At 48.5% G+C, this 24390-nt stretch overlaps 1 protein-coding gene across 6 annotated transcripts in view; it reads right to left on the bottom strand.

Moving 5' to 3' along the window:
- STX8 (syntaxin 8) overlaps positions 1–24390 on the bottom strand; it is a 107549-nt gene that overhangs the window by 38056 nt on the left and 45103 nt on the right. Inside the window, exons 7-8 of one of the 6 annotated variants that reach the window (XM_087750388.1) lie at positions 21707–21833; positions 1871–1923 (exon numbers count right to left, since the gene is read on the bottom strand). In XM_087750388.1, coding sequence (XP_087606514.1) covers positions 21718–21833 — 116 coding nt within the window. In that variant the 3' untranslated portion in view covers positions 1871–1923; positions 21707–21717. The other 5 variants (XM_087750387.1, XM_087750385.1, XM_087750386.1 and 2 more) reach the window with 5 other exon arrangements.

The following is a 24390-nucleotide window of genomic DNA, read 5'->3' as shown; positions in this document are numbered from 1 at the left end:
TAATATGCGAGATGTTTCCAGCGCCAGGGATAAGGGTGGAAAAGGGATGGGAAGAATGCCGTTAAAGGCTGTGTCTTCCCGCGTTATTGTTCTAAAACTCATGCTCAGGCCGAGTAAAACAGCTATCTGAGGCAATAGCCTGTTTACATATGCCCAAATTGTTATGCAAACACGGGAAGACCTATTGGAGCAGAGGGACCAGGCACCAGCGGCAGCGCTTCTCACCACCCCTTGCAGAAAAATGTTTTTCAATGTGGAAAGGGTGAGAGAGGTCACCCCCAAGGAATCCAGCCCTGGATCCTCCCAGCCTTCGCCTCTCCCATCCTCCTCCTCTCAAATTCCCCAGCATGGCCAGCATGGGCTTTCGAGTTAAAGAGACAGGCTCAGTACCCAGCGACGTCGTCCGGGGGCTGCATTTGCATGAGGAACCCAAAAAGGGGGAGAAATACCTAAGGAGGGAGAAGCTGTCCTGGACGAAATGGGGTTCAGTGCCTGCCCTGCGCAGGCATTTGGCGTCGTGCTTCCCTGTACTCGTGCAGAAAATGAACCTGCAGAAATGAAGGGGAGACTCCAAAGGCACGCAGGGGCACTCAGCGTCATTCAAGTGCGATTGTTTTTAGATGAAATCCATCTTGCATCAACATTAAAGATCTAAAATAAAAAAGCCAGTCGTGAACTCTGCAGTCACGCCTTTAATTCTATCTGTAGTTGGTACGAGAGAAATCAGAGACACACACCTCTGACAAGTCAGCTTTAACCTCCAGAAGAGGCCACAGATTTTCATCAACCTATATCAGCCAAGCTTTCAAAAAGTTATGACTGATGAAGAACCAAATAAATCCCTGAAACAGATTGTCAGTGCTTGAAAAACATCTCCTTGCCGGTCTGAGCTCGGTCGCTTTCGCTGCTAGATCACCACTCTATGGAACAAAAGCTGCCCACCAGCCAGAAACCCTTTCTCCACCCAGATGTGTGACCAAGTCAGCTCTCAACTTTCTCTACACTGAACTACATAAGCCAAATTTCATTAACTTCTGGCTACAAGTCAAATTTCTACAGAGCAGAAATTAGTCTTGTTAGCATTTTGAGTCCTCTAGAGTGCCAAAACCGAGCCACAGACACCAAAAGCGGAGATGCTGTTTGCAGAAGTGTCTGGCTGCCACCACCTCCCCACGGACACCCCCCCCCCGCCACTCCTCAGCGATATCCCCCAAGATACCGACATTGTCTGCGTCCCCCACGGCATCCTCCCGCAGCCACTGCAACCCCCCAGCTCCTCATCCTCGAGAGGAAACCTGCACTCACGCCCTTGAGATGTACAACCTCGCTTTGGCGACATGGAACAGGAGTCCAGTTTAGCTTTACCAGCTTGCTTGTGGCTTGAAGAGTCACCAGCAAGGATTTCACGGCTGGCAGAGCGTGAATGCCACTTGGTTGAGAACACATTCCTGCAGGACACCACCAGAAATGTCCCTGCGGCATCGATCCCCGCTGAGACCGGTTTGTGAGAGCTGGTAGCTAGCAAGTTTTTTAAACCTAATTAACACGTACCGCACTCGTTTCATACCGTTCTACAATTTCCGATCAGAACATTGTGCAATGCTGGAGTCAAACGGCTTCAGGAGGTTAACTGCATCAACACTGAGTGAGTCAAACCTGCAGCGGCAGCTAAGGTCGCGTTTGAGTTTGGAGAGGTGGGGGTTTTTAACTTTTAAAAGAAGCCGTCCTGGGGGGGAGCAGATTGCACCCAGCCTCCGAGCGCTAGACTGGTTTCTCATCATTTAATAACAGGGGAGGATTTGTGCTCAAGCCACTTCCTACCGCAGGACGTTGATTTCTTATCCACCATCTTCACATGCCGCGTCTGGTTGCGAAGCTTGTCGTCCGTGTTTTCAACCAGGTTAGTGAGGTCGTCGATGATCTCTGGGGAAAGAGAAACACGAGCATTAATCTCTGAGCCCTGCACATCACTGCTCAACAAGCACGCTCCTGCTGGAAGCTCCCAAATGGAAACCAGCTGCATCCTTCTGCCTTCCAGTACGACACACCAGTGTTCCACATGCACCGAAAGGTCCAAATCCTGGGAAATGCTACACAAGCGGCTTCGACTTCAGATTCAATGCACTCCTCCACTGCAATAGTGAAGGAAAAAAAATACAGCCTGAAACTGCGGGATCAGTCTAGGAAGCCACGGAGTATAAGATGACGGCAGCCACAAAACACTAGCCAAAGTAAGAGAATTGGTGCATACGCTATAGGAAATCTGAAATTTCAGTCCCTGGAACAGAGCATCTCCACACTCGGCCGTTACACAGTCATCAGAGCACATTCGGGATCACTATCTTCATAAACGCTTTCGCGAGCATGCGGCGCCGTCCCCACCAAGCGACCGCGGAGGAGACACAGCCCGCCTCGGCTCCATCCCCGAGACGTGCCGGGGTGCTCTGCCTGCAGCTCCAACGACCCTCTGGGAAAAGGAAAGCGAGCAACATTTCTTCTACGTCTAGTTTTAACAGAGGGGAAAGGAAAATTTCAAGCCAACCCACCCGCAACCTCATGTTACCGATGACTTAAATTTTGTCAGGGAAATCGGACCGGGTACAAGGCTTACACCAGGAGTGGTTGTTGGGTTGGGGTTTTTTAACACTGAAAATTAAAAGCCACATTCAGGCACCAAATTTTCTTCTTGCTGACAGTTATGCTCTAATTTTCTTGAAATACACAGCCGGTGCTTCTTGCTGGGTGTATGAATACATCGCGTTTGAGTTGCTTTCTACTCTGCAGGTAGGAATGGCTTTTTTGGGGCGTGATAAGTCAGGAGGAGGACAGCAGCCAAAACCTGAATGCGACTGCAAAGCGTCTTGCTCTGGTTGCACTTCTAGCACTTTCCCCACTATTGATCACTGTCTTAATACATCTAGTCTGCCTTTTGGGCCAGGCGGGGGACAGCGGCCGTGCCAGCTGGTGGGTGCAGCGCCCTCCAGGCGTTTGCACCCAGGCAGATCCCGGCACTGCATCTCTCCGCTGCCGCGCTGCTGAAACGGCCAGGTTTAACAGACGGTAAGCAAAAGAAAAAGTTAGAGCGCATAGCGTTCAGTTAGCGAGATATACTAATATTCTGCCCATTTTTATGCATCATAACCCGGTACGCATGCTGGCTGAGGGTTAAGGAAAACAAGTCCCATCAACAGGACAGGGCCCTTATTAATTAGCCTTTATTGTTTTGACTGTATTCCTTCAAACAAGACATTTCCCAAATCCCTCTACTAGGAAAAGGGATGACACTAAAGAGGGGATTCCTTGTACTTGCAAAACTTCCCTGTGACACTAGAATAAGGCCTTGAGCTTGCAAGGGTAGTGCCAATACGTGACATTAGGTCTTGCAGCTTCTCAAGAACACCCGTACACCTCCGCTGGCCGTCGCTTTTATACCAGCGCTCGGAAGGGAACGGTTTCCTCCGCAATTCACTTTCCTGCAGCAAAAGATGTTCGCTATGCAGGGTGCTTATGTCCTTAAATCTTACCAAGTAGCAGGCGTTGCTCTAGATACAGAGATAAAACCACTTTGAGGATCCATATGGGTAACAGAAAACAAATATAAAATAATCAAAGTTCTAAAGACAAAAAGGAAATTTTCAAAGGCATACGGAGCACGGAGGTTTCACTCTCCCAGAGAGCTGGGAGATTTAGGAATCATCCTTTTCATGCATGCTTTTTAAGTCTGCCCCACAAGCACTCCATCATCTCCAGCAAATCCCTATGTAAAATGATATCAGCATCTAAAAAACCTTGTACTTTGAAAATATCTATCTATCTTAAAACATGAGCTCCTGATTCACGCCCCTCAGCCTGAACCATCTGAGCATTCACACGAAGGGGGGGCAGAGGGCAAACATCAACTGCTTCTGTGTGGGCAGCCTCAGCTTTATCCTGCAGCTCCAAACCATTCCCCGCTCCTGTGGTTAAGCAACATCACCCCACCAATGCTGCTTCTTCCAGGCACAAACCCTCCGTATTTGTGAAGTTGTTTAAAATACTCAAGATTTTAGTGTTCATCCTACACCAAACCACATCTCCCCAAGCGATGGCAGGTACTTTATTTGAACTTCAGATACTAATTCTCCTCCCCCTCCCACCCAACTTCCCCAGGTCCAACATCTGCAAAGCCAACAACACTTTGGGGAAACTTTATCTGTCTGGCGTGATTCAGCACACTGGAAAACCCGTACAAAGCTGCCTGCAAAGGCAGGCTTTCTCATGTTTGCCTCTAAATGAAAAAAAAAAAGTGCCGCAAGTTCCCATCGTTGTCAAGGACAAAGTGATAAGCATGCTTGGGAAATAAGAGACTTTCCTTTGTCAATGCTGACCAGACCCTCCTTGAAAAACATCCTGGTGAACAAGCTGTAGCTAAATGAGAACAAATGCGAGCAGGAAAATTTTCTGTCATCATTCCAAAGCCCAAGGCATTGCAATTGGGATTGTATCTAGAGCCTCTCCTTTCCCATCCCCCTGCCAAGCCATTCCCCTCTCAGCCCAACCAGCAGGAGCCCTTTCTGAACCCGAGAACTGGGCTGCACAGCTCGGGAGGAGCCTTCCTCCCTGCCTATGTGTCCCTTGATACCGGCAGGTTTCAGGGGAGCAGGCCAAGCACGTAGCCCAAAGCTCCACAAGCAACCAGCCCTTTGATGTAACGTGTGGTTGAGACCAGGAGGAGTGTTGGGGTGTGCATGGCACAACCACGAGGTCCGAGTAGGATCTTCCCCTCCACCGCTGTGCTGGGGCTGGCGTGGGGAGAGAGCCCAGGGAGGATCTTACCCCATCACCACTTCAATCAGAAGCCTGGACCAGCAGGTTTCCCAGGCCAGGGTGCCCTTGCAACCACCAACACCCTGCACAGAACCACCCGCCCACCCCTCCGCCCCCACCAACACCCTGCACAGAACCACCCGTCCACCCCTCCAGCCCCACCAACACCCTGCACAGAACCACCCGCCCACCCCTCCGCCCCCACCAACACCCTGCACAGAACCACCCACCCCTCCACCCCCACCAACACCCTGCACAGAACCACCCGCCCCTCCACCCCCACCAACACCCTGCACAGAAACACCCGCCCACCCCTCCGCCCCCACCAACACCCTGCACAGAACCATCCGCCCACCCCTCCACCCCCACCAACACCCTGCACAGAACCATCCGCCCACCCCTCCGCCCCCACCAGCACCCTGCTGTGGTCACACTCAGGTTCAGAGCAGCTCTCGACCTTCGTGTAAATTAAAGAATTTCTCCCCACTCTAAAGCCAAGGAAACACAGTGGAAACACATGCTGAATAAGGCAGAGTTGAAAACTGGTAATGCATTTCTAAGGTAGGCAGAGCTGCTGCCAGAGAAAACTAACTCCAGGGCGAAGGAAGTCCTTAGCGGACCGACAGCCCTCCCGCGGCGCTCGGCAGGCTCCTGAGGACCACCGCTTCTGACAGATGACCCACCTGCGGCCCCTTTTGCCCTTCAAGCCGCCGACTGCATTCGGGATGAAAGATTTTCTTATCACCTCCCATTTACCTGGCTAGGCAAGGAGCAAGTTAAGAAAAAAAAAATAGAAACCTGAAAAAGGGGAAGGAGCGAGGCTCCCCCGTGGCGGCAGAGCAGGCTGACTGCTGAAGGGCTGCCCGTCACCTTACAAAGGACGCGTCTGTAACGCTGCACTGCACGCCACATTCACACCGGTAACGCAAATCCAGCCGAGGTCTTCCTTCAGTGAAGCAGGATCTTGAAGCAGAAGATAAAACCTACTGCACAACCCCAGTATTACTCTGAGTAATTTAAGCCCGGCTGAAGTGGGAGAAGTTTGAAGGTTGCTCCTCTGGTGGAGATGAGCTCAGACAGGACCTCCTGTACCAGCAGGGACTTCTGCTTGAAAAGGGGTGCGGCAGCCTCGCTGGTCGCTGCGCGCGCGTCCCTTTGCAGGGTCACGGCACCAGCCAGGCCGGTTCACCGCCTCTCCAGCTGACGGCAGCCGAGGCAGCCCCACCGGAGCGGCCGGTCTCCGTGGGGCAGCTGGGGCAGCTGCGTGGGCATTACCAGTTCCCCTCACCTCATTCCCACGAGGCTGCAGCAGCAAAACGCAAACCCGTCTCTACAAATCTGGATGCTTTTCCTGGTGATCCAAGCTATAACATTTGGGCTGGAGCCCTCAAAAGGGCAGGATTCCTTCAGAAGCCTGGCATCTATCACACAGCAAAAATAGCAGTGGGCTTTACAGATTTGAGATCAATATGTGCACACCTTAAACCAGGACAGAAGTCCCGGAAGGTCTCCGTTTTGTGGACACGAGCCCGTCTGCAGTCCTGCCCTTGCTCCTCCGGCGCCGGGACCCGCGATGGAGAGGGCGTGGGCAGCCCTTGGGGGAACGGGGACGAATTCCACACAGGGGATTTACAAGCCAAGAAAATGCGCAATGAGGAAACAGCGAAGCAAGCAGGTGACAGACAAAATGTAGGTTGATATATTCTGAAATATTTGACCTTTTTTTTTTTTTTTTAAAAAAACCCCACAGCAGCAGTTTTTGATGTCGGGCAACGTGTTTTGGAGCAATGCAGAGCAGCCAGGCTGAGCACGGGTCCAGGTCGGAAAAGGTGGGAGAAGCATCCCTGTGGAAGAGGCAGGAGAGGCTGGAAACAGCAGCCGTGCGGTCAGTCGGCCTCTCCGGTTCCAACATTAGCTCTCCCTCCTGCTCCTGGGGAGCAGAGAGGGGTTTACTGGGGAGAGCGTGAGCAAAGTGAGGAAAAGTCCCTTCTGTTCATTTTTTTCAAGAAACGAACACCAAATAAATTTTGGGTCTGTTTAATATTTTGCATTAAACTTAAAATATTTTTGCCCATAAAAACAAAGGCAAAAATCATTTAATCAGATCTGAACTTGTCGCTGCATCAGCTATCACAGCCAGAAAATGAAAGCTTCTAAGCCACAGCTGGACGCAAAGCGTTTTAAAAAAATTGCTCATTGAATGGCTTCGCTGGTCACAGCAAGCTGAAGCACTATCAGTGCCTACAGCCAGCTTTTAAAGAATCAAGAATCCGTTGATTGACCCAGATCAGCACAAGACTCAGAGATGCGAGCACGTAAGTGTTAAATATTTATTTTCCAAGTGTTATTGAAATAGAAAATGAAAAGTGAAGCAACTGGTCTGAGCCCTGGATCATACGCACTTTCCACTCTGCTCTATCGTGCTTGGCTTCACAATCTCAAATGATACAGTAAAGGCTGAGAAAGATGATCTTCCTAATCCCTCTGAATGAAATGGTCGCAGTATCAGTCACACCAGCGCCACATCCTGCTGCCGCTGATTTCTGGGGTCCACCCACGAGCGTGTGTTCAGAAGGACTGTGCTAAAAGTGACTACCGAACATAAAAACCTCTCCTGAAATCGCAGTGGGACAACAGCCTGGTAGCAGCAGTAAGGGTGTATTTATATACATCTTGAAAATCACATCTGCTATTACCTAGAAAAATAAACATTTATGCAAAGGACACCAACAGAAGACAGATGACAAAAAACTGAGCAGAAGAAATTATATGCAATCCTAGGAATTTCTCAGGAAAAATGTCATTCTTCATACCCTTTTTGCTTCAAAGACTTTGCTGCTGCAACAAAAATCAGAAACGTTCTGTTTTAATTCCTAAAAACACCGATGCCTTCCCTAAAAAGCTGGTTCTGCTTCCTTCCAGCCAGGGCACGGCTAATTTCAGAGCATCCCGCGAGACGGGAATCCCGTCCGTCGTCTCTCCGGGAAGCGGCCGCACATCGTGCTCCAGCACCAAGGCCTCGCGCGGGACGGGAAAGGAAACCCTGAGCTGAACCCAAGCCAGGCGCTGGAGCGGTCTGCTGTGTCCAACCGGATCCTGTTGCTTTTCTCCTCTGTTCCTCCTCAAACACGCTGCGAACTTCAGGCACTGGGTTTGCCTGCAGTCCTGCTGAGCAGCATAACCCGAGACCACAGGCCCTCCATCACGGCCGCCAGCTGCCTCTCCCATATTCCCAACTTCTCTGTTGACATTTCTAACAACGCTTCCTATGGGTTTGAAATCAGACTTCTCTGGCAGCCCCATCTTCTGTGTCAACTCAGCCATCAAGTCTTTCTACAGCTGGTCAGAAGTTTTCCAAGGGAACAGTTTCCACTGGAAAACCGTTTGACAGATGATAAAAACAGTACGTCCCAGAGCGCTCCGCACGCCCGGACCTGCGGCGTTTCACCTCCTTGACGATGGCCTTTATGCTGAAACACATCCCTGATCAGCTTGAAGCGAATAACCAGCTTTCAGTTTGCAAATGAAATTCTTAGTTTTGACAACAAAATGAGAAGCCCAAACGTTTCCAGAGAGCAAAAGCCCCTTTTCCAGCCCGTTTAGCCACTCCGTCTTTCCTGCCTTTCCGACCCCGGTGCCAAGACCCCACCAGTGCCCGGCCAGCCCCGGTCTGCTCCAGCAACGCTGAAGACAGCGCAGCAAGTCAACTGCTAGGTCATGAGATCATACTAAAGACACAAAATTCATATTGCATCTTTCTCTGCAGGGACCACGCAGCAGCAAGCTACGCCCGAGTTACGGGGCATGCATCAGCGCTGCACGTTTTAATCAAAAAAGGCCTAACTTAACTGCAAGTCACAGCCTGAAGTGCAGCACGTGGAGACGATCCTATCCAACCGCTATGGATGCTGTCGTGCTCTCCTCACCGGGGCACCATGAACCGAGCCCCCGAACCCCAGAGCCCTCCTTGCTGTTTCTCCCATTAGGGAGCTCATGAGAGAGAAAGGGAACTCGTTACGGAGAAACGTGAGGCAGTCCATTAAGGGAAGGAAAGCCAGGCAGTGGCGGAGCCGGAGAGCCGGGCCATTTCAAGGAATGCTATGGTTCATCTTGCAGGAAACCACGTGGGTTTTTTCCTACTCTTTCTCCACTCAAGAGCAGGGAAACGATCTGGTTGCCTTTCCATCCTACTGCGTCTCCCTGTTCCTACCCACATCCCACACAGCTGCACCAGCTTTCTGATGGGATGGGAATTTTTTTTAATAATTCTTCTTAACCGTATGACTCCATACAGGTTTTCCCCAGGAAAGAGGAACACCCAGATCAGGCTCTTGTGCAGCCAGAGTTCTGCTTTCATACCTGACTTTACACTAATTGATTTTCTGTTTTATTTAAAACTCGTCAAAAGCCTCATTTAGTTTTGGCAACTCTGCCTTTGAGTCACCCTCACTCTGTCCCTGGAGCAGGGAACCCAAAAGCCAAGGGAAAACGGCCACGTGAAATACGGCCCAGGCAGACAGAAACAAAGCTGGGGTTTGGTCGCAGTTTAGCAGAACGGCATTGCTGACCAAACGTTTCCTTGGAATTGTTTGGATTTTCCGTGGATTTAAATTTACAGATCACTCGATAATATTTATCGATGAGTAATGCATCTCCACGGTATACCCCACTGTGAGTCATGGAAGACTGCAGTCAGCCTTAAGAAAAACATATAGAGAACTAAAATCCATAACGTTTTATGCTACGCAAAAAAATTACAATAAGGCTGGAATTTAGTGGAGAAGCCAAGCAGGCTTTCCCTCCCTCCTTCAGGTCTCTGGTGCCTCAGGAGAAGAGCAAGATACCAAAGAAATGAATCATATATTGAATGCCAACCTCTATACGTCCAAACCCCATAATTACATGTTAATAAGAAAGCAAGCATTGTTCAAAATGCCAGTGGTATGAAATGAAGATTGCAACTAATGTAAGTACATCAGAAACCTAAAGAACCTTAGCACGATGTGCCAGCTGTAACGTCAAGGCAGAGTGAAAAGAGAAAAACACAGTAAAAAACACAAGCCAAGAATCTTAATTTCTCTCTGTCGCTGCTAGCCGTGCCTGGTTTTTGCAGGCTTTCTGATGTGCGCAGCTCTCCATGCCACAGGCGATGCGTTAGTGCAGTCATGGGCTGCTCCTCACGGTTCAGCTCCAAGGTAATACTCAAAATCCCACTGGTGTTCGTGCTGATCCAAGCTCTGTGCTGCTCAGGACGCCGGGATACCGACACTTTCTGCTGTGATGAGTTTTGCATTTCAAGCAAAGACCAAGATTCCTCCTCCCACCTTCCCAAATTTAACTGATGACATTTAATGTCTTCTTTGGCAGAACTTCACAAAAGTATTAAAAAAACCCAAAATACCAACTTCTCCAAGGGAGCAAACCAACTTGTTCCTCTGTGTTTCAGCTGTCTCACTCTTTAGCTCTTCTAATTTACGGGGGCTTGATGGTCCTTGGAGACAGTCAGGTTCAGAAGACCTCTTGCGGCCTCCTGTCGGGAACGTGTTTTACGATGTGCCACGTGTACGTAGCAGTCCCAGCGCTACAGGGAGGCAAGAGGGGATCCCACCTCCTGCTGCTTCCCCTGCAGCTCTGCTGGGGTCCGGGCGGCACAAAAACCTTGCTCCCTTTCCCTGTTTCTGCCCTGCTGGGCGATGGCTCTGCTGACGAAGCGGAGGGCAGCTGGGCTGCAGGATCCCCAGGCAGAGCAGGGCAGGAGCGGGCAGACTTGCTTTGTGTCCAGGAGAGCAGGCAGGGAAGGACAGCTCTTCTTCCCCACGAAGCTGGTCAGCAGCCCCAGCCTGCCCTCCAAGCTCAGGTTAGCGGCCTGAGGCACTCGATGATGCTGTCGCAGCAGAAGGTCCTCCTTCTCCCAGCGTGGAAACTCCCTGTGGACTCCAGGCCATGCCAGCTCTCCGCCCTGAGGAATCCTGGCAGAGGAACAACTCCTGCAGGCCCAGGATTGCTCCCGGCTCTCCGAGTTCCTGAGAACAGTGAAAAACGCACAGACTGGGAAGAACAAACTGCTCCAGAGTCCTACGGCCTCCGCCTGGCATTTGGGCAGTGAAGAGCTGCCCGAGCGCCCAGCTGAGAAGGCCAAGGACCAGCACATCCCTCCAGCATAACCCTCTCCCACTGGCTGACCAAACCTTCAGCATCTTTTAAGGATAACACTCGCTGAAACAAGAGGAGGCTATTTGTTCTGCTACAGAAAACCTTGCCATCTGCTCCAAGGACTAAGAGGACACGTCCAGGACCACTGTTTCTACCACACACCACCCTTCAGACCGCAGCCGAGCAAACTCGCTCATCCATCCCAAAATACATAAGATTATATCTGGGTCAAACTTTCATAGCCATGAGCAATACAGAACACTTCAGCCTCTCGAAAGCAGGTCCGGAGGCAGCAGATGGTGGTTTGAAAATACATGGTAGTGACAAAGAACCGTCCCAGGCCATCAGCTGTGGTAGCCCTCAGCGGATCACTCGCAGCCAAAGAGCAACGCTGGGAAAACAAACAGTGGTATCGATTCCAGCAAACACAGTTATTAGCTAGACTTGTTATTTTAAAAGCACACAGTGAGAAGTTTTCTCTTTTCCAGCTGCTTATTTTGTTTTATTCGAACAAAACCCATGGACATTAATTTTAGCTGTACTTAATTGAATAATTTCTCTGGGGAATAGTTCAGGGGGAGTTTTAAAGCAGCCTGTTTCCAAGAGCCATTACTAATTGGCATATACCACAGCGTCAGTGTGCCAACCAAAATAGTACGCTTTAATGTTACTGGAACTACTCTCAGGCCAGATGTGTTGAGAACTTGCAGTGATATAAGGCAGGCAATAACTATATTCACATGATATAGTATTTTGAGTATCCTTCCCCAGTTATCTGGAAGGAGATAATAGTCTCCTTCACTAGAAGTATTCGAGTGTAAAGCCAGGTCATTCGTTCCTCCCCTTTACTCCCACCAAGCGACCTTTCCTTTTATTTACTGTGTTTAAAGCAGACCAGCACAGTTACCTAGCTATCAAATGGACATTAATATAAAAAAAAAACCAACCAAACACCAAATCCTCTTGTAAGAATTATAAAAGAAAAGGTTGTCTCCAATCTACAGCATTCACCGAAGTCAACGTTGCCGTACACCCAGCGCACCCTGTTCGGTATGCTGGCACGCCAAGCCCACGGCACGCACGGGCTCCTTGCACTTGTAACCATCGCTTATTTTTATTCAAATCCAAAATCTGAGTGCTCTAGCAACACAAACGTAGAGATTTTTAGGTCAGACTATTAAAACTTCCAGCAAAATCTCCAAGTTATAGGGACAATGGTATTAAACTATTTTTCTACAGACTTGACTTGGAGAGAAAGCAAGGAAATACTGCTAATAGATAAAATAATCACAAGTTCTGCATCTCCAGGAAAGCCCGGAGCACTGAGAGACTGGAAGCCTACTTACATTTGTGTAACAAGACCCTGCCAATTAAAACACTTTTCCTGTTATGATATGTTTGTTTTCTGCAAACTCACAGCAGAAAATGAAAGGACAGAAGCTATTTCAGACTCCGCATTTGTTTGTTTTCCCTTTATCCAAAATCCAAGCAGGATTTTCAAAATACTGCCTTCCTAAATTCTTCTTATTATTCACCCTTACTTTCTTTTGGTAACTCTAATTTTCCCAGGTTTGTACACCATTGCCATACTTTTCCATCGATATCAGTAGCTTTAATTACAAATACACATCAGTTGTCACAATTACACTAGGGCAGAAGGTATAGCAATTCCCCGTAAAACACCACTTGGCTACCGAACACTGCAAGTTTAGGCTTCCAGTCCATGTCTCAAAAAAAAACCAACAAAAAAACAAAACAAACAAACAAAAAAAAATCACTTAAGTTATACTCCACGGAGCTGTTGTCACTTTAAGATCTACTTGACAATTACTACTTCTGCACTTCTTAAACTGTGGACCCATGGCAGAAATGTAACGTAATCCTTGTGGGTAGCAAAGAACCAGGCCTTAGTCCCACTGAAAAGAAATAAAATGAAACAGTGAGACAGCATCTCATGTACTTGGGTCACCGCCACCTCGACCCAGATATACACCTTTCCTCCATGAGATAAAAATCAATTCGCATCCATTTTCGCGACCTTGAAAGTAACCATAATTAATGCATCTACGGGAGGACTCTCTTAAAAGCCAGCACGTTGCCTACTAAGGGTTTACTCACACGAGGTGCTCCCCATAAATCCACCCTCGGCTTGCATGCCATCCGTCAGCCCAACAATACATCACGACTGCCCGACCCCGGGCTGGCCAGCGAGACGGGGCCGTGAACGTCTCTTTGATGAACTGGGGCTGTGAAGGATGCCGCAGCACGCTGATGGATAACCCTCCGAGGCCGGCTCCTTCCTCCCGGACAAAGGCCCCGTCACTTGGGAGTCCCGGCAGAAGTTTCCCAAGCACCTTCGAAAGAAAAAAACCTCATTTCTCAAAACCTGCCTACGAGACAGCCCCAGCTCTAAAGCGATTTAAAGCGATGATTATAAATGGCTAATGTCATTTTGTCCCCAGGAGAAAAATCACCGAATTGTTCGGCTTTGCTGGGAGCGCGGCCGAGCAGAATCGCCCCGCTCCACCGCAAGCGCCTTCAAAAGAAACACTGAAATTCCTGAGATGTCTAGCAGGCTGCGCAGGATGTATAAACTCATTCCTACTCAAATTAAAGAAAACTCCATCCAAAAAGCAGGACCGAACTATCCCCGAAGTGTTAACTGTAACACTATTTCCAACCCATGAGAGCGTCCCACATTTTTCACATTAAAAAGCTTAAAAGTTAGTGAAACACTTCATTGCTGCCATGGTCCCTACAATTGAGAATTATTCAACAACTGGAGATTAAGTGCCCTCGGTTTCGAAGCAGATTAAGCAAGATTGGAAAAAATGACCAGCAGTGCTCTTGCATAGCTGGAGAGCAAGAATATATTACATGGACTGCAGTTTGAGGAGCAAAAAGGGAATACAGCTCAACGTGCGGACGCGATGCTGACTTTAGCGATTCAAGCTTAAGTGGGGCGTTCCTTTCCTTCCAGTTTCATTCATTTTACGAAGGGGCAGTGCCGCTCAGGTGGCATGGACACACAGACCTGGCACGCTCCGGGGGGTTTCTCAGGGTGACCGGCACAGTAGAGAGCTCATCCCCAGCCATTAACCCTCACCCTTCAAAGGAAGATGGGTTTTGTTGTTTCTTTTTTTAAATGAAAATGCACTTTAGAAATTGAACGAGCACCCTTCCCCCAGACAGGCCAACCTAACCCTATCTTCAGTCTGAAGGAGCGGCTCAAACGCCGTGAGCTCCTCCTCATCAATAACCTCTGCAGAACCCCAACGTCATGCAGCAGCAGATGCAAAATTTAGTTTAAAATGAAATTCCAGTGGTCAAGTCCTGGCCCCTAAACATGTGGAGGCTTCCATTAGCCTCAGATGGGGCTAGGAGCTCACACAATCTTTGGAGCAATCTTAATGTACTGCCCTAAGGAAGACACCCTTCAGCATGCCCATACCCAAGTGATGAAGACCAGAGCCAGCGTGCTGGGAACACAGCAGAAGGGGTCACGAGGCCAGGTGGAGAGATTTTCTTCACCAGCCTGTCCCTTCTTCACCTAGGAGCTGACAAAAACTCCAGAAAAGTTCACCAAAACCACACTCAAAACAACCAACGACCTCTGCCAAAGGCTTATTTCTGCCAGCCAACAGGTACCAATCTTCTCCGCTCTATACATCCGCAGTTAAACGTCTTCTAAAATAACTCAGTCTCAACTGAGCGTTAAGAGACTTGTTCAATCCTGCTCGAGGTATTTAGAGAAGAGGAAAATGCAGAACCGTGTATTAGTGAGTTGTCAAGCCTGCAAAACACAACTGCCATTTTAATAAACATTCAGGTTGGTAATAAGCCAACAGAGCATCCCAGTATTCACCACAAGAGCATCATGCTGTGGACAGCTGCATGGTATTATCCTCTTGGATCACAAACGAGGAGGAAAGCCACTTTAGAATTGGTCTATCAATCATGGGAGGAACCAGAAAACTTGCAAGTGCTTCATGGTTACAGTATTGAAAGCAGCTGATAAAGCTAAGGTCAACCCAGGCACCTGGGACTAATCTCCAGCTGACATACTTCATCAAGCTCTACTGGAATCAATGGTAAATTGACTAAATTAGCAAGAGGAATACATCATCTAACAACGTGTTCAGGGCGAGCAAATACCAGGAATAAGATGAACTGCAGTGAAGGCACTCCTCTGATATTGCCGAAGTTACTTGCGTCCTACCTGCCCGGTCACCGGCCCAGAAGTTCGAACAGACCAAAAGCAGAGAAAAACGTCTCCCGAGTTGATGGCTCAAAAATATTCCCTTCCAAGCCTGCAGTCATGGAAAAAGTTCAGATTACTCAGAGAAGTGGTTAAAACAACAGAAGGGGTGGAAGAAGAACTTCCACAGATAAGACGACCTCAAGTCTACGAATCCTGGTTAGCCTTAGCTAATGGTTTTCTTTCTTCCCACTTCCTTCCACCAAAAGTCGTGCCAACTTTCCACATGCCCTCCCATGGATTTTCTGCAGATGTGGCTGAACACTTACTGTTTAGCGTGGCTCTGTGCCCGTGGATTTTTGCAGAGCAAGGAAAGGCTGTTATACAGAGGGAGCCCTTACACAGCTGCTCTGCTCCTCTATGATTTTCTCCTTTCTACAGTTCATTTGTTGGAAGGACCAAAAGTGATTAATTGGCAAAAGCTGCACAAAGCTGAGGGTTTAGTGCCACTAAGCAACGTGTCTGTAAGACACTTCAGAAGACCGTGGCTAAATACTGGTTTGATCTCAATGCACGAGTTCTGAATTCCAGTGTGACGAACCCCAGCGCAGGAAGGAAACCTTAAGCCTCCACTTTATCAAGCTACACAAATACACAGTTTATCAAACTGAGGAGATTACTACTGCTTACTGTGCCGCTGCTGCAACTGTTTGCAGAAGCTGACTGTTTGATCGCTCTCAAATGTATGGGAACAAGTCAGCACGCTACCATACTGCAGCAACATCAAACAACGTCTTCTCTAGCCAACCTACTCGGTTTCCAAAAAAAAGGGAAAGAATGTGAATACATACAGGGCAAAAAATTAACTCCTAGCTCTGTGTGTGCATTCTCAAAGTCATTATTTCTAATTACTCAACCTACAACATCCAACTTTGGAAAAAAAAATGCACTGATACTACAAAAGGCACTTTCAGCGTAGGGTTTTAATTTTTTTTTCCCTAATTTTTAACTAGGAAAAATGTAAGCCATTTTTGTCATTTGTTAAACCCATTTCTTAGCACACTTGTACCGATCTGTTGTTCCACAACATGGTAACAAGGCAGAGATCTTTCTGACAAGAACAAATATCAACTGAATATACAAAACGTGCCTCTTCTACTTGCAAAATCACTGGTCTACAGGGACTTCCTAAATCTGATCAGAAGAGAACACCCATCGGGTTATTAGTTCCAAATAAAAAGCCATAAGCTTTTTACTTTACAACCCCAGTTTTAATAAATCACAATGCAAAGCTCTGCCATCTCTGCCCCGTTATATTTCTCAACGCAACTTGAGAAAGACCTGCGCTATAAGATCTGCCCTTTTCAACTTGTGAGGCTAGGAGTTCAATTTTAAGACATCTGGTAGTACAGGCTCCTAATGTCTGCTCTTTCCATGTGGGCTGGGGGAAAGTTATAGATGTTTTCGTCTTTTCTTTGAAAGGACAAAGAACTCTTGCTGCATCATTTCCAACCCAAATAATTCTGAAACCCAAACGGATATTAATTGATAGACGCATTGTACGAATCTTCATGAGCACAAAGGATCAGATTCAATGGCTTGGCTGAGGCCATTATGTTTCTCTCTACAAAAAATGTTTTGGACATTAAACACCACTATTATACCCTTTTCCAATTCAGTCATGCTTTAGAGAATCCCCGCACTCTGGTCAGACCCTTCACCCTGCTACGGGGACGATGGTGAACAGCCGCCGCGGCAGACCTGCACCACCTGGGCCTTCCTCCACGCACCCTGAAAACAAGGATAATCCTATTTATAGGCCCCTGCATGAAAACGGGGGGGGCAGCTTGTCAAATCGGAAGGCATGAGCTACTGTCTTTACCGATTAATATCGGGGAAACGCTGTCATTTCCAAGCGAGCACCCACTGTCGTCCCCCCATCACCACACGTTTTAGCAGAAGCAATACCCCAGCCATTCTGTAACCTGCACTAATTGCCTAAAAATGCATGATTTGATTATTTGACATTTTGTAAAATCTTACAAAGCATTTGATAGGGGCAGTAACAGGTGCACCCAAAGCCAAGCGGTACCGGCGGCCTGGCCAAAGATGACACGCTTTCAAGTCTCCGGATTTTGAAGTTTCCCATCACCAGCTAGCAGCAATATTTCAAGACTTCAGATGTTAGGTTCTGGGCCTCAATCTTAAATTATTTTTTCAAACCCTCTTAAAACACATTTAATCCTTTGTTTTCTTTCCGAGGAGAAAGGTTTCACATCTGGACTGTCAACCTGCATTCCAAAGCATTAGCCTGGCAAATTAAAGCAGCTGAGCTGTAAATCTCCAAGAAGAGGACTTGTCATGGAAATCACAACTCAGCATTAACTACGAACCCAGTTCAGCAAGAAAGCCAACATAAAAAGCCCAAACAATGCGGGCAGCCCCAAGACAACTTTGAAAATGAATCCTGCTGTCTGCTAGAGAGCAAGCTAACCTAACCGAACCAACCCAGACTTGTAGCAGCGTCTCTGACCCGGCTTTAATCTGAACCAGTCGCATAAGAGCCCACTGCGAGCAGCCGCCAGTTTACGTAGCTGAATTTTGCAGATCGTTTCAAATATGCCTTGTGAGAGTCGAATGCTCAATCCCCATGAACTCCAAGAGAGCCGAAGTCCTCGTTCCCTTGGACTGCCACCTCCAATGGCTCTCTCCTGGCTATGAATGACACACGCAATAAGATAGAAAGCAACAAGATAAGCTCCGAAGAATTAAATTCTTCCAGCCAGACTTCAATGGAAATTCAAACGCCAGCAACGCAGATGCAAAGTGGAACCGGCAGCAAAAGGGCGTAGAACAGTAAAACTGATAAAAATAGAAAAATCATAACCTCCCCAGCGCCCCAGGATAACGGCATGTTACTGAAGTGCCTCAGCTAATGTAATAAAAAAGTGTTAATGTAACATTTTTTGATCATTGCGCCATTTATTTATTCAGATTTTTAGATTTATAAGTTAGCTGCTAAAAAGAATTCCATTTTTGCTATTATTTTTTTTTTTCCCCTTTAGAGGGAAAGCAGTTTTGGAAAAAAACAACTTCAGGCTTAATTCGGCTCTAGAGCAGCTTGGAAGAAAGGACTGGCTGATCCACGGAAGACACCTAAGCAACAACGCTCTGCTTGGTTAACTCTTCTGTCAGCACTCCCTTCACAAAACACACTACAGTCTAACTCAATTACTTCTTCTACTTTCTACTGAAGTACTTTATTAACTCTCTCTTCCTACCAAGCATACAATGCGGAGCTTTGTGTGCCGGGCTCTTACGATTATCTCATTCTTTCAACTCTGGTTCCCTGAGCCTGTCTCTCCCGATCGGAGCCACACCACCTCTGAGTCCATCTCTTCACCTTCGCCGCTGAACGCCACGGCCGAGTCCTCTTACTTCTTCCAAAAACTGGACAAACGCTCTTCATGACCAACGCAAACCTGTTCTTCTGTTGAATTAACAGCGTTACCGCAACGCTCTGCTGCCGCGTGAAGTCTGCCAAAAAATACCCTTATCCTGTAACGACCGTAACTGTAACGTAGCCAGCTTGCTAACGTGTACAGAACCACATCGAGTCCTTCCTGTCTGGTTCCTAAACGAAGAAGAAAACACAGAAGTTTTGCTCCAAACTAAGTACTACGATACAAGTACTATGATACCTGTACCTTGATACCCAAAGGAAAAACATTGTGTAGGCGCACGTTGTTATCTACCCACACCGCTGCTATCAGCATCCTGGGCCACCAGAACGGCTTCCTCTGCTATTTCTGTGCTATCACCTACCAACTTTTCCCCCTCCGCTCCCCATCTCGTACTCCCCACCTCCTGTGCGCTGACTCGGTAAGCTCCAGGCTAAACCTCTGTGCGGATCCGTGTCCGACTGCTCCCGAGGGCGTCAGAAGCGAGGTCGGGGGGAAGACACCACGCGCGCCGCACCTGACTCTCGCCCTCCCCGGCGGTGAGCCTGCCGCGACAGCGCTGCCTGTGCCCCTTCTCCGGGAGGTGCTGGAGGATTACCCAGTGTCTTCTACCTGCAGACCTTTCAACAAAAGACACTATTATAAGATTAAAACCTAGCTGAAGTAATTGCGTATGGAAATTCCTTTTATTAGGGCTGTGGATCGAGTCTTATCAGGTTTCACAGCTCCGAGAGCAGGCTCTGGCAGCCAGGCATGTTTGTTAATAGCTATTCCAGCTGCGGCCGACTATTTCTGCTCACCTGGTTTTTGTCACGCTGAAACAAGGCACACCGCCATGTTCTGGGAGATATTTTTGTTAGAGTAACACGTTTCTCCTTCATCACTTAATATTGAGTGCTCGGCATAATTAAACTGGTTAACACAACACCTCTGCCATCCAGCACGCACAGATACCCCACTCACTGCTCACGACACCAGAGAACCGTGGCTTATTCCTGGCACAGGTCTGAAAATGGAAAAAAAGCCAGATAAGCCACTAGAAGAGCATCCGCTCCAGCCTACAGTCCAGAAGCAGCTCTCCGAAAGTTCAAGTCAACACTTGAAACGGCAAAAAGCGTTACAACAGGCAAAGGACAATAAACAACAGACAAGATTTTGACCAAACAGTGCCAACGTTGCCGTGGGGTTACGCTCCTGTGTCCGCCATAGGGCACTGCGCTACCGCAACCAAGAGCCAAAGCAGCTTCAGGGAAGCCCTCCAGGCCAGGAGCTTCAGGCAGGCTAGGACGTCTACACCAGCAGCCTATACCACCACGTCTATACCACCTTTGCGGTGGTATTCAGTGCCCAGCCTAAAAACTTGTCGTTGCCAAGGTTTAATGCTTACTGCACTAGACAGGCGAGCGCCAGGTACCACCTGGTAGGTATATACACCACGCCACAAGGCAGAGAGCAAAGGGATGGCAAACAGCGAGAGAAACTTGGAGTGAAACAGAGAAGAGGGGGTTGAGGAGAGCAAATATGCTGGCAGAAAGAAAAGGGATGGCCTGGCGAGTTGGCATGTCAGTCCTGTTCCCTGACCCCGAACCTGACCGCCCAGATTGGCTCAGACATTTCGATCTTCTGCCTCAAGCTGCGATCACTAGGCATCAGCTCCTTCTCAAGGAGGCTTAAACAGAGCACTGAAAACCCACCTGCCAAAGCCTGACACCCTTCTCCGACCAGCACCTGAGCACACGGCCAGCCTGAAACATGCTCCTCCTGGGTAACAGCCAACGCAGTCCGAAATCTCGGCTGAACAAGACCCTCAGCTCACCAGCCTCCCTTTCCTCTCCTGCTATCGCCTGTTTTCCAAACTCTGAATGTCCTGGAGATGCTCCTTACAAGAGGAGAGACACAGAAAGCATGCCATCCGCTGAACTGCTCTCCTGTCAGCGTTATAACGTGCAACATGAAAACCTACGAGAGCACAGCCCGAGCCAGACAGAAGATGCTGCTTTTCTCAGGGCGCTTCAGCAGCCCCCGAGAGAAGACTTCTTTGAAAATCACAGAAGCACAGGAATTTCTCATTCCTTTTCTTGTCCTCAGCACACTTATAAAGTCCAGTCCGGCTTCTTCGATGCCACTGTCACCCTCACGTGTGGGGTTCAGCTACTTGAAATGCCTTTTAAAGTCGGTTGTTCTCACTTCCAGCAAGTTCTGCCCCACCACCTGGAGACCGGGCCCCGGCGCATCGCACCCGCACCCAGCCGCGTCCGCCCCAGTGGTGCCGATGCAGCTGGATGCACCACGTCTCTGCGTTCTGAGCTCACCAACACAAGCTTGGAGACCCCCGCTCCATCCAGCCCCGAATAACCAGATATATGCCCTCGGAGGTCTTCGAAACTTTATTCTTACAGGTTTAAGGCTGCAGGTGTTTAAACAATTAGCAAAATATCATACATCCTTTTTGCTTCAAGCTTGCTTCATGCTCTTGGCCAAAGCAGAACGATGTGTGCACCTGTGGATGCAGAGAGCAGATTAAAGCCCCGAATCAGCGACCGAGTTAGCTCAGCCCACGAGCCATCTCCCCAGCATCTCCTCCCGTACGGACCGACAGCGCTGCTCGTACCGGCCTGTCATAATTCCGGAGTAAATGAAAACCAAACGGCGAAACGAGCGCTCATTTTCTGATGTTTATTGGCTGAGGTAATGGCTCCGAGCAAAAAACGTCGCTTTCACAGGGCAGAGCGCACTGTTTATAATGCAAGCTTTTGAAGTCCAGCAAGAAAAAAAAATAAAGAGGGTTTTGTTGTTTTGTGTGGGGGGCTTTTTCCCCCCTTCTTTTTTTGAACGATGTGATACAAACCAGCTTGATACACAAATTAGAGGTGATCTCATCAGTCCATTAGCCCAACTAAAGCAAGACCATCACTTGCGAGGGGATGTGCTGGCTAGATACTACTGATTGGCCTGTGAGTAGCATTACTATGGGGGTACAAATGCAGCCTTCATTACACAGGCAAAGCATGGCTCCCAGCTTTCAATCCGCTGCAAACAGTTTCGCTGTATTGAAAAGTGGGATTTTAGAGTAGCGTCTCGCACTTACCGCTCCGGTATTTAGGCAGAGACTATGGCTAGTCTTGCCACCTCTCTTGATAGAAGGAAATGACCTACAGACATCATATGCATCGCTGATTCACACGAAACAGATGCCTTGTACAGAGTGTCAGCCCCTGAAAGGAGGGGAGGAAAAGCACTTGAAAATTCAGTAAGAATAGTAAAATGTGGTTTAGAAGCTTTCGCCTTTCATTTCTCATAAACTAGAACTCCATCCCATCTTTCCACCAAGTTTCTTTTGATTTCTTTGTTGTAGAACGAACAATGCTTGAAAGCTAAGAAAGTCTCATTTCTAAGATGTTTCTGTTTTCAATCGAGCAGCAGAACTATTTATTTTCCTAGCCAGTGATGGAATTAAACAATTTGTCTTTGAAAACTCTATAAGCCTTCACCCTGACAACCCCCCCATCTGCTTTTCAGATTAAGGTACTTTGATTTTTACCAGCTAAAGGTTTATGAACTGCTGTATAAACCCAATTACTCTCATAGTAAATTATTTAAAGCTTACATGTTATTTTTTAAATTTCTCCCCATGGAGTACTCTGGAGATTCAGAAAAGGAAAGGCTCGCTAGGGCATTTTGAATTAAAAATGCGTAACAGCGTTTTGGAGCTTCCAGAAACTTGGAATAAAACAAACCAAAAAACTTCAACATAGTTAAGTGAGGATGAGACACACCCCAGGAGAGACTCTTCAGAGTAGGACTGTTAAAAAAGGGAAAAAAGCTCCATTTCAGTGGGAGGGAGTTCTTTAAAAACAGATTAAGTTTCATCTGAGGTAGTATTTATTCTTTAGCTGGTCTCTGCCTCGCTTCCTGATTGAAAACAGGGATAGGAGAGGTCCTCGTGTACTCGCTTCGGATGCCATCGGCAGAAAACACACGGTGGCCAGCGGTTCATGAGAAGGAAAGCTGCCCTTCGTGCTCACCGTCTCTGTTTTAGCTGTGTCCAGAGCGGGACGGAGCATCCCAGGCGCAGACAGGGCAGGCTGGAGCCCCGGGGGGGACAGGGAGGCCACATGGAGCACGGGACGCAAAGACCTGAGCCCCCTACTGCATCTCCAAACCGGGACTGATATAGAAGAAAAAAACCCACGAGTCCCTGGCAGTAATCACAATATAATGCTAGCAAGAGTGAATTCATTTTCTGGTCAGCAGTTCTGGGACAATTTGCGTTGCCCAGAGAGAGAAGGCGGCAGGGCAGGCCGCATCGCTGCCCCAAGAGCAGGTCTCCTTACGGATCAGCTCCTGAGCCTGAGCCCAAATCCTCCATTCTCCAGAGGAACTCCTCGCCGCCGGTCACCTAAACAAGCACAAGACCTCTCGTCTGCAGTCACAGTGCTTTAGCGAGACTACTGCAGGGATGATATTTGCTTGGCTATGGTAGGATACGGTGTTATTTGGAGGCCACTAGCAATGCACCTCTACCTTCTGCCTACCCATCAAAAGCTAAGGAAACATCCCCAAACTCCATTATCAGATTCTTACTTTTAGGACAATGAGTAATAAATCAGCAGCGTTCACACAAATCAGTATTTGTCACATGCAAACTGTCAAAGAAAGTTCTACCCTTAAGCAAGCCACAAGAGTGGCCAGAAGCTGGCAAGAAGTGTCCCTCCAAGACATACCCCGACCGGGGCACCCCAAGGGCAGGCAGGGGAACACCCCGCTTTCAAAGAGCCGGCACTCCCAGCCGTTCGTTCGGCGCGGTTCTCTCCCTGGTACGTTTTGTCATTTATGCACTCAAGCACAAAAAAAAAAGTGTGTTAAAACAGCATCGCGGCAACGCTGAGCGATTCACTTGAGATGTCTGGTCTGCATGTGCCTGTAGTGCAAAAGGCTGACTGACGTGACCAGAAGCACTGATTTCCAGCGTCCCTGCCTACCGGTTACTCTCCCTTCTGCCACCGGTACAGCACGGATAAGCAGCAGCCAGGTGAAATGACTTAGTGCTGTTGCCTGTTCTTCCCTAATTAATTAATCTAGATAACTAACTCCTGCAAGTGTGATATGGCTAAATCAAACCGATGCTTTCCTTCAGCGCTGGTGACTTCAGCTTAGCGGGGCTGACTCCTGAGGTTCGGTGACGTGTCCCGCATGGCGTACGAGGAATGCCGGGGAAAGCACGCAGCTCCGACGGCACAGGGACTAGACCTCCAGCCGCAGAATGATAAATAGTTTCTCAAGAGCTCCTTGCTGTGAGACCGGCCCCTGCTGTCAGACCAGCATTAATGGGTTTCGGCTGGGGGTGGTTACCCACCGACTGGCCCCCAGACGAGGAAGACCAAGGTGCTGAGCTCAACAGCTGCGGCTCGTCCAGGGAAAGGCAGTGCTGCCGGCCAGCGCGGCCCGGCCAAGCCCTGCAGAGCTGGCTCTGGGGGGATGAGGACCGCTGCCTCCAAAGACGCACCCCTGGCGCCCATCTGCGAGGCGAAACAAGAAGCAATTTTCAAAGATGTCAGTTTTCTAACGTAAAGTGCTGGTATGTGGCTATGAAAGAGCAGGTAGAGAGGAGTTACAGCTACGAGGGAGGTTTTAAGAGCGGCTGGAAGACAGCAAGGAGCTGCAAGCCACAGAGATGCGCTCCGTCGCACTGAGATGGCATCGAAGGCCGGCAGCTCGCACCCCTCCGCAGCTCCCCGTGAGACAGTTCAGAGGAAGAGCACAGAGCTCACG

The sequence above is a fragment of the Nipponia nippon genome, unplaced genomic scaffold (genome assembly GCF_047370975.1).
Source record: "Nipponia nippon isolate SJK-2023a ecotype South Korea unplaced genomic scaffold, ASM4737097v1 scaffold_14, whole genome shotgun sequence".
Taxonomy (NCBI): domain Eukaryota; kingdom Metazoa; phylum Chordata; class Aves; order Pelecaniformes; family Threskiornithidae; genus Nipponia; species Nipponia nippon.
This window is presented reverse-complemented; position numbering and strand designations above follow the sequence as displayed.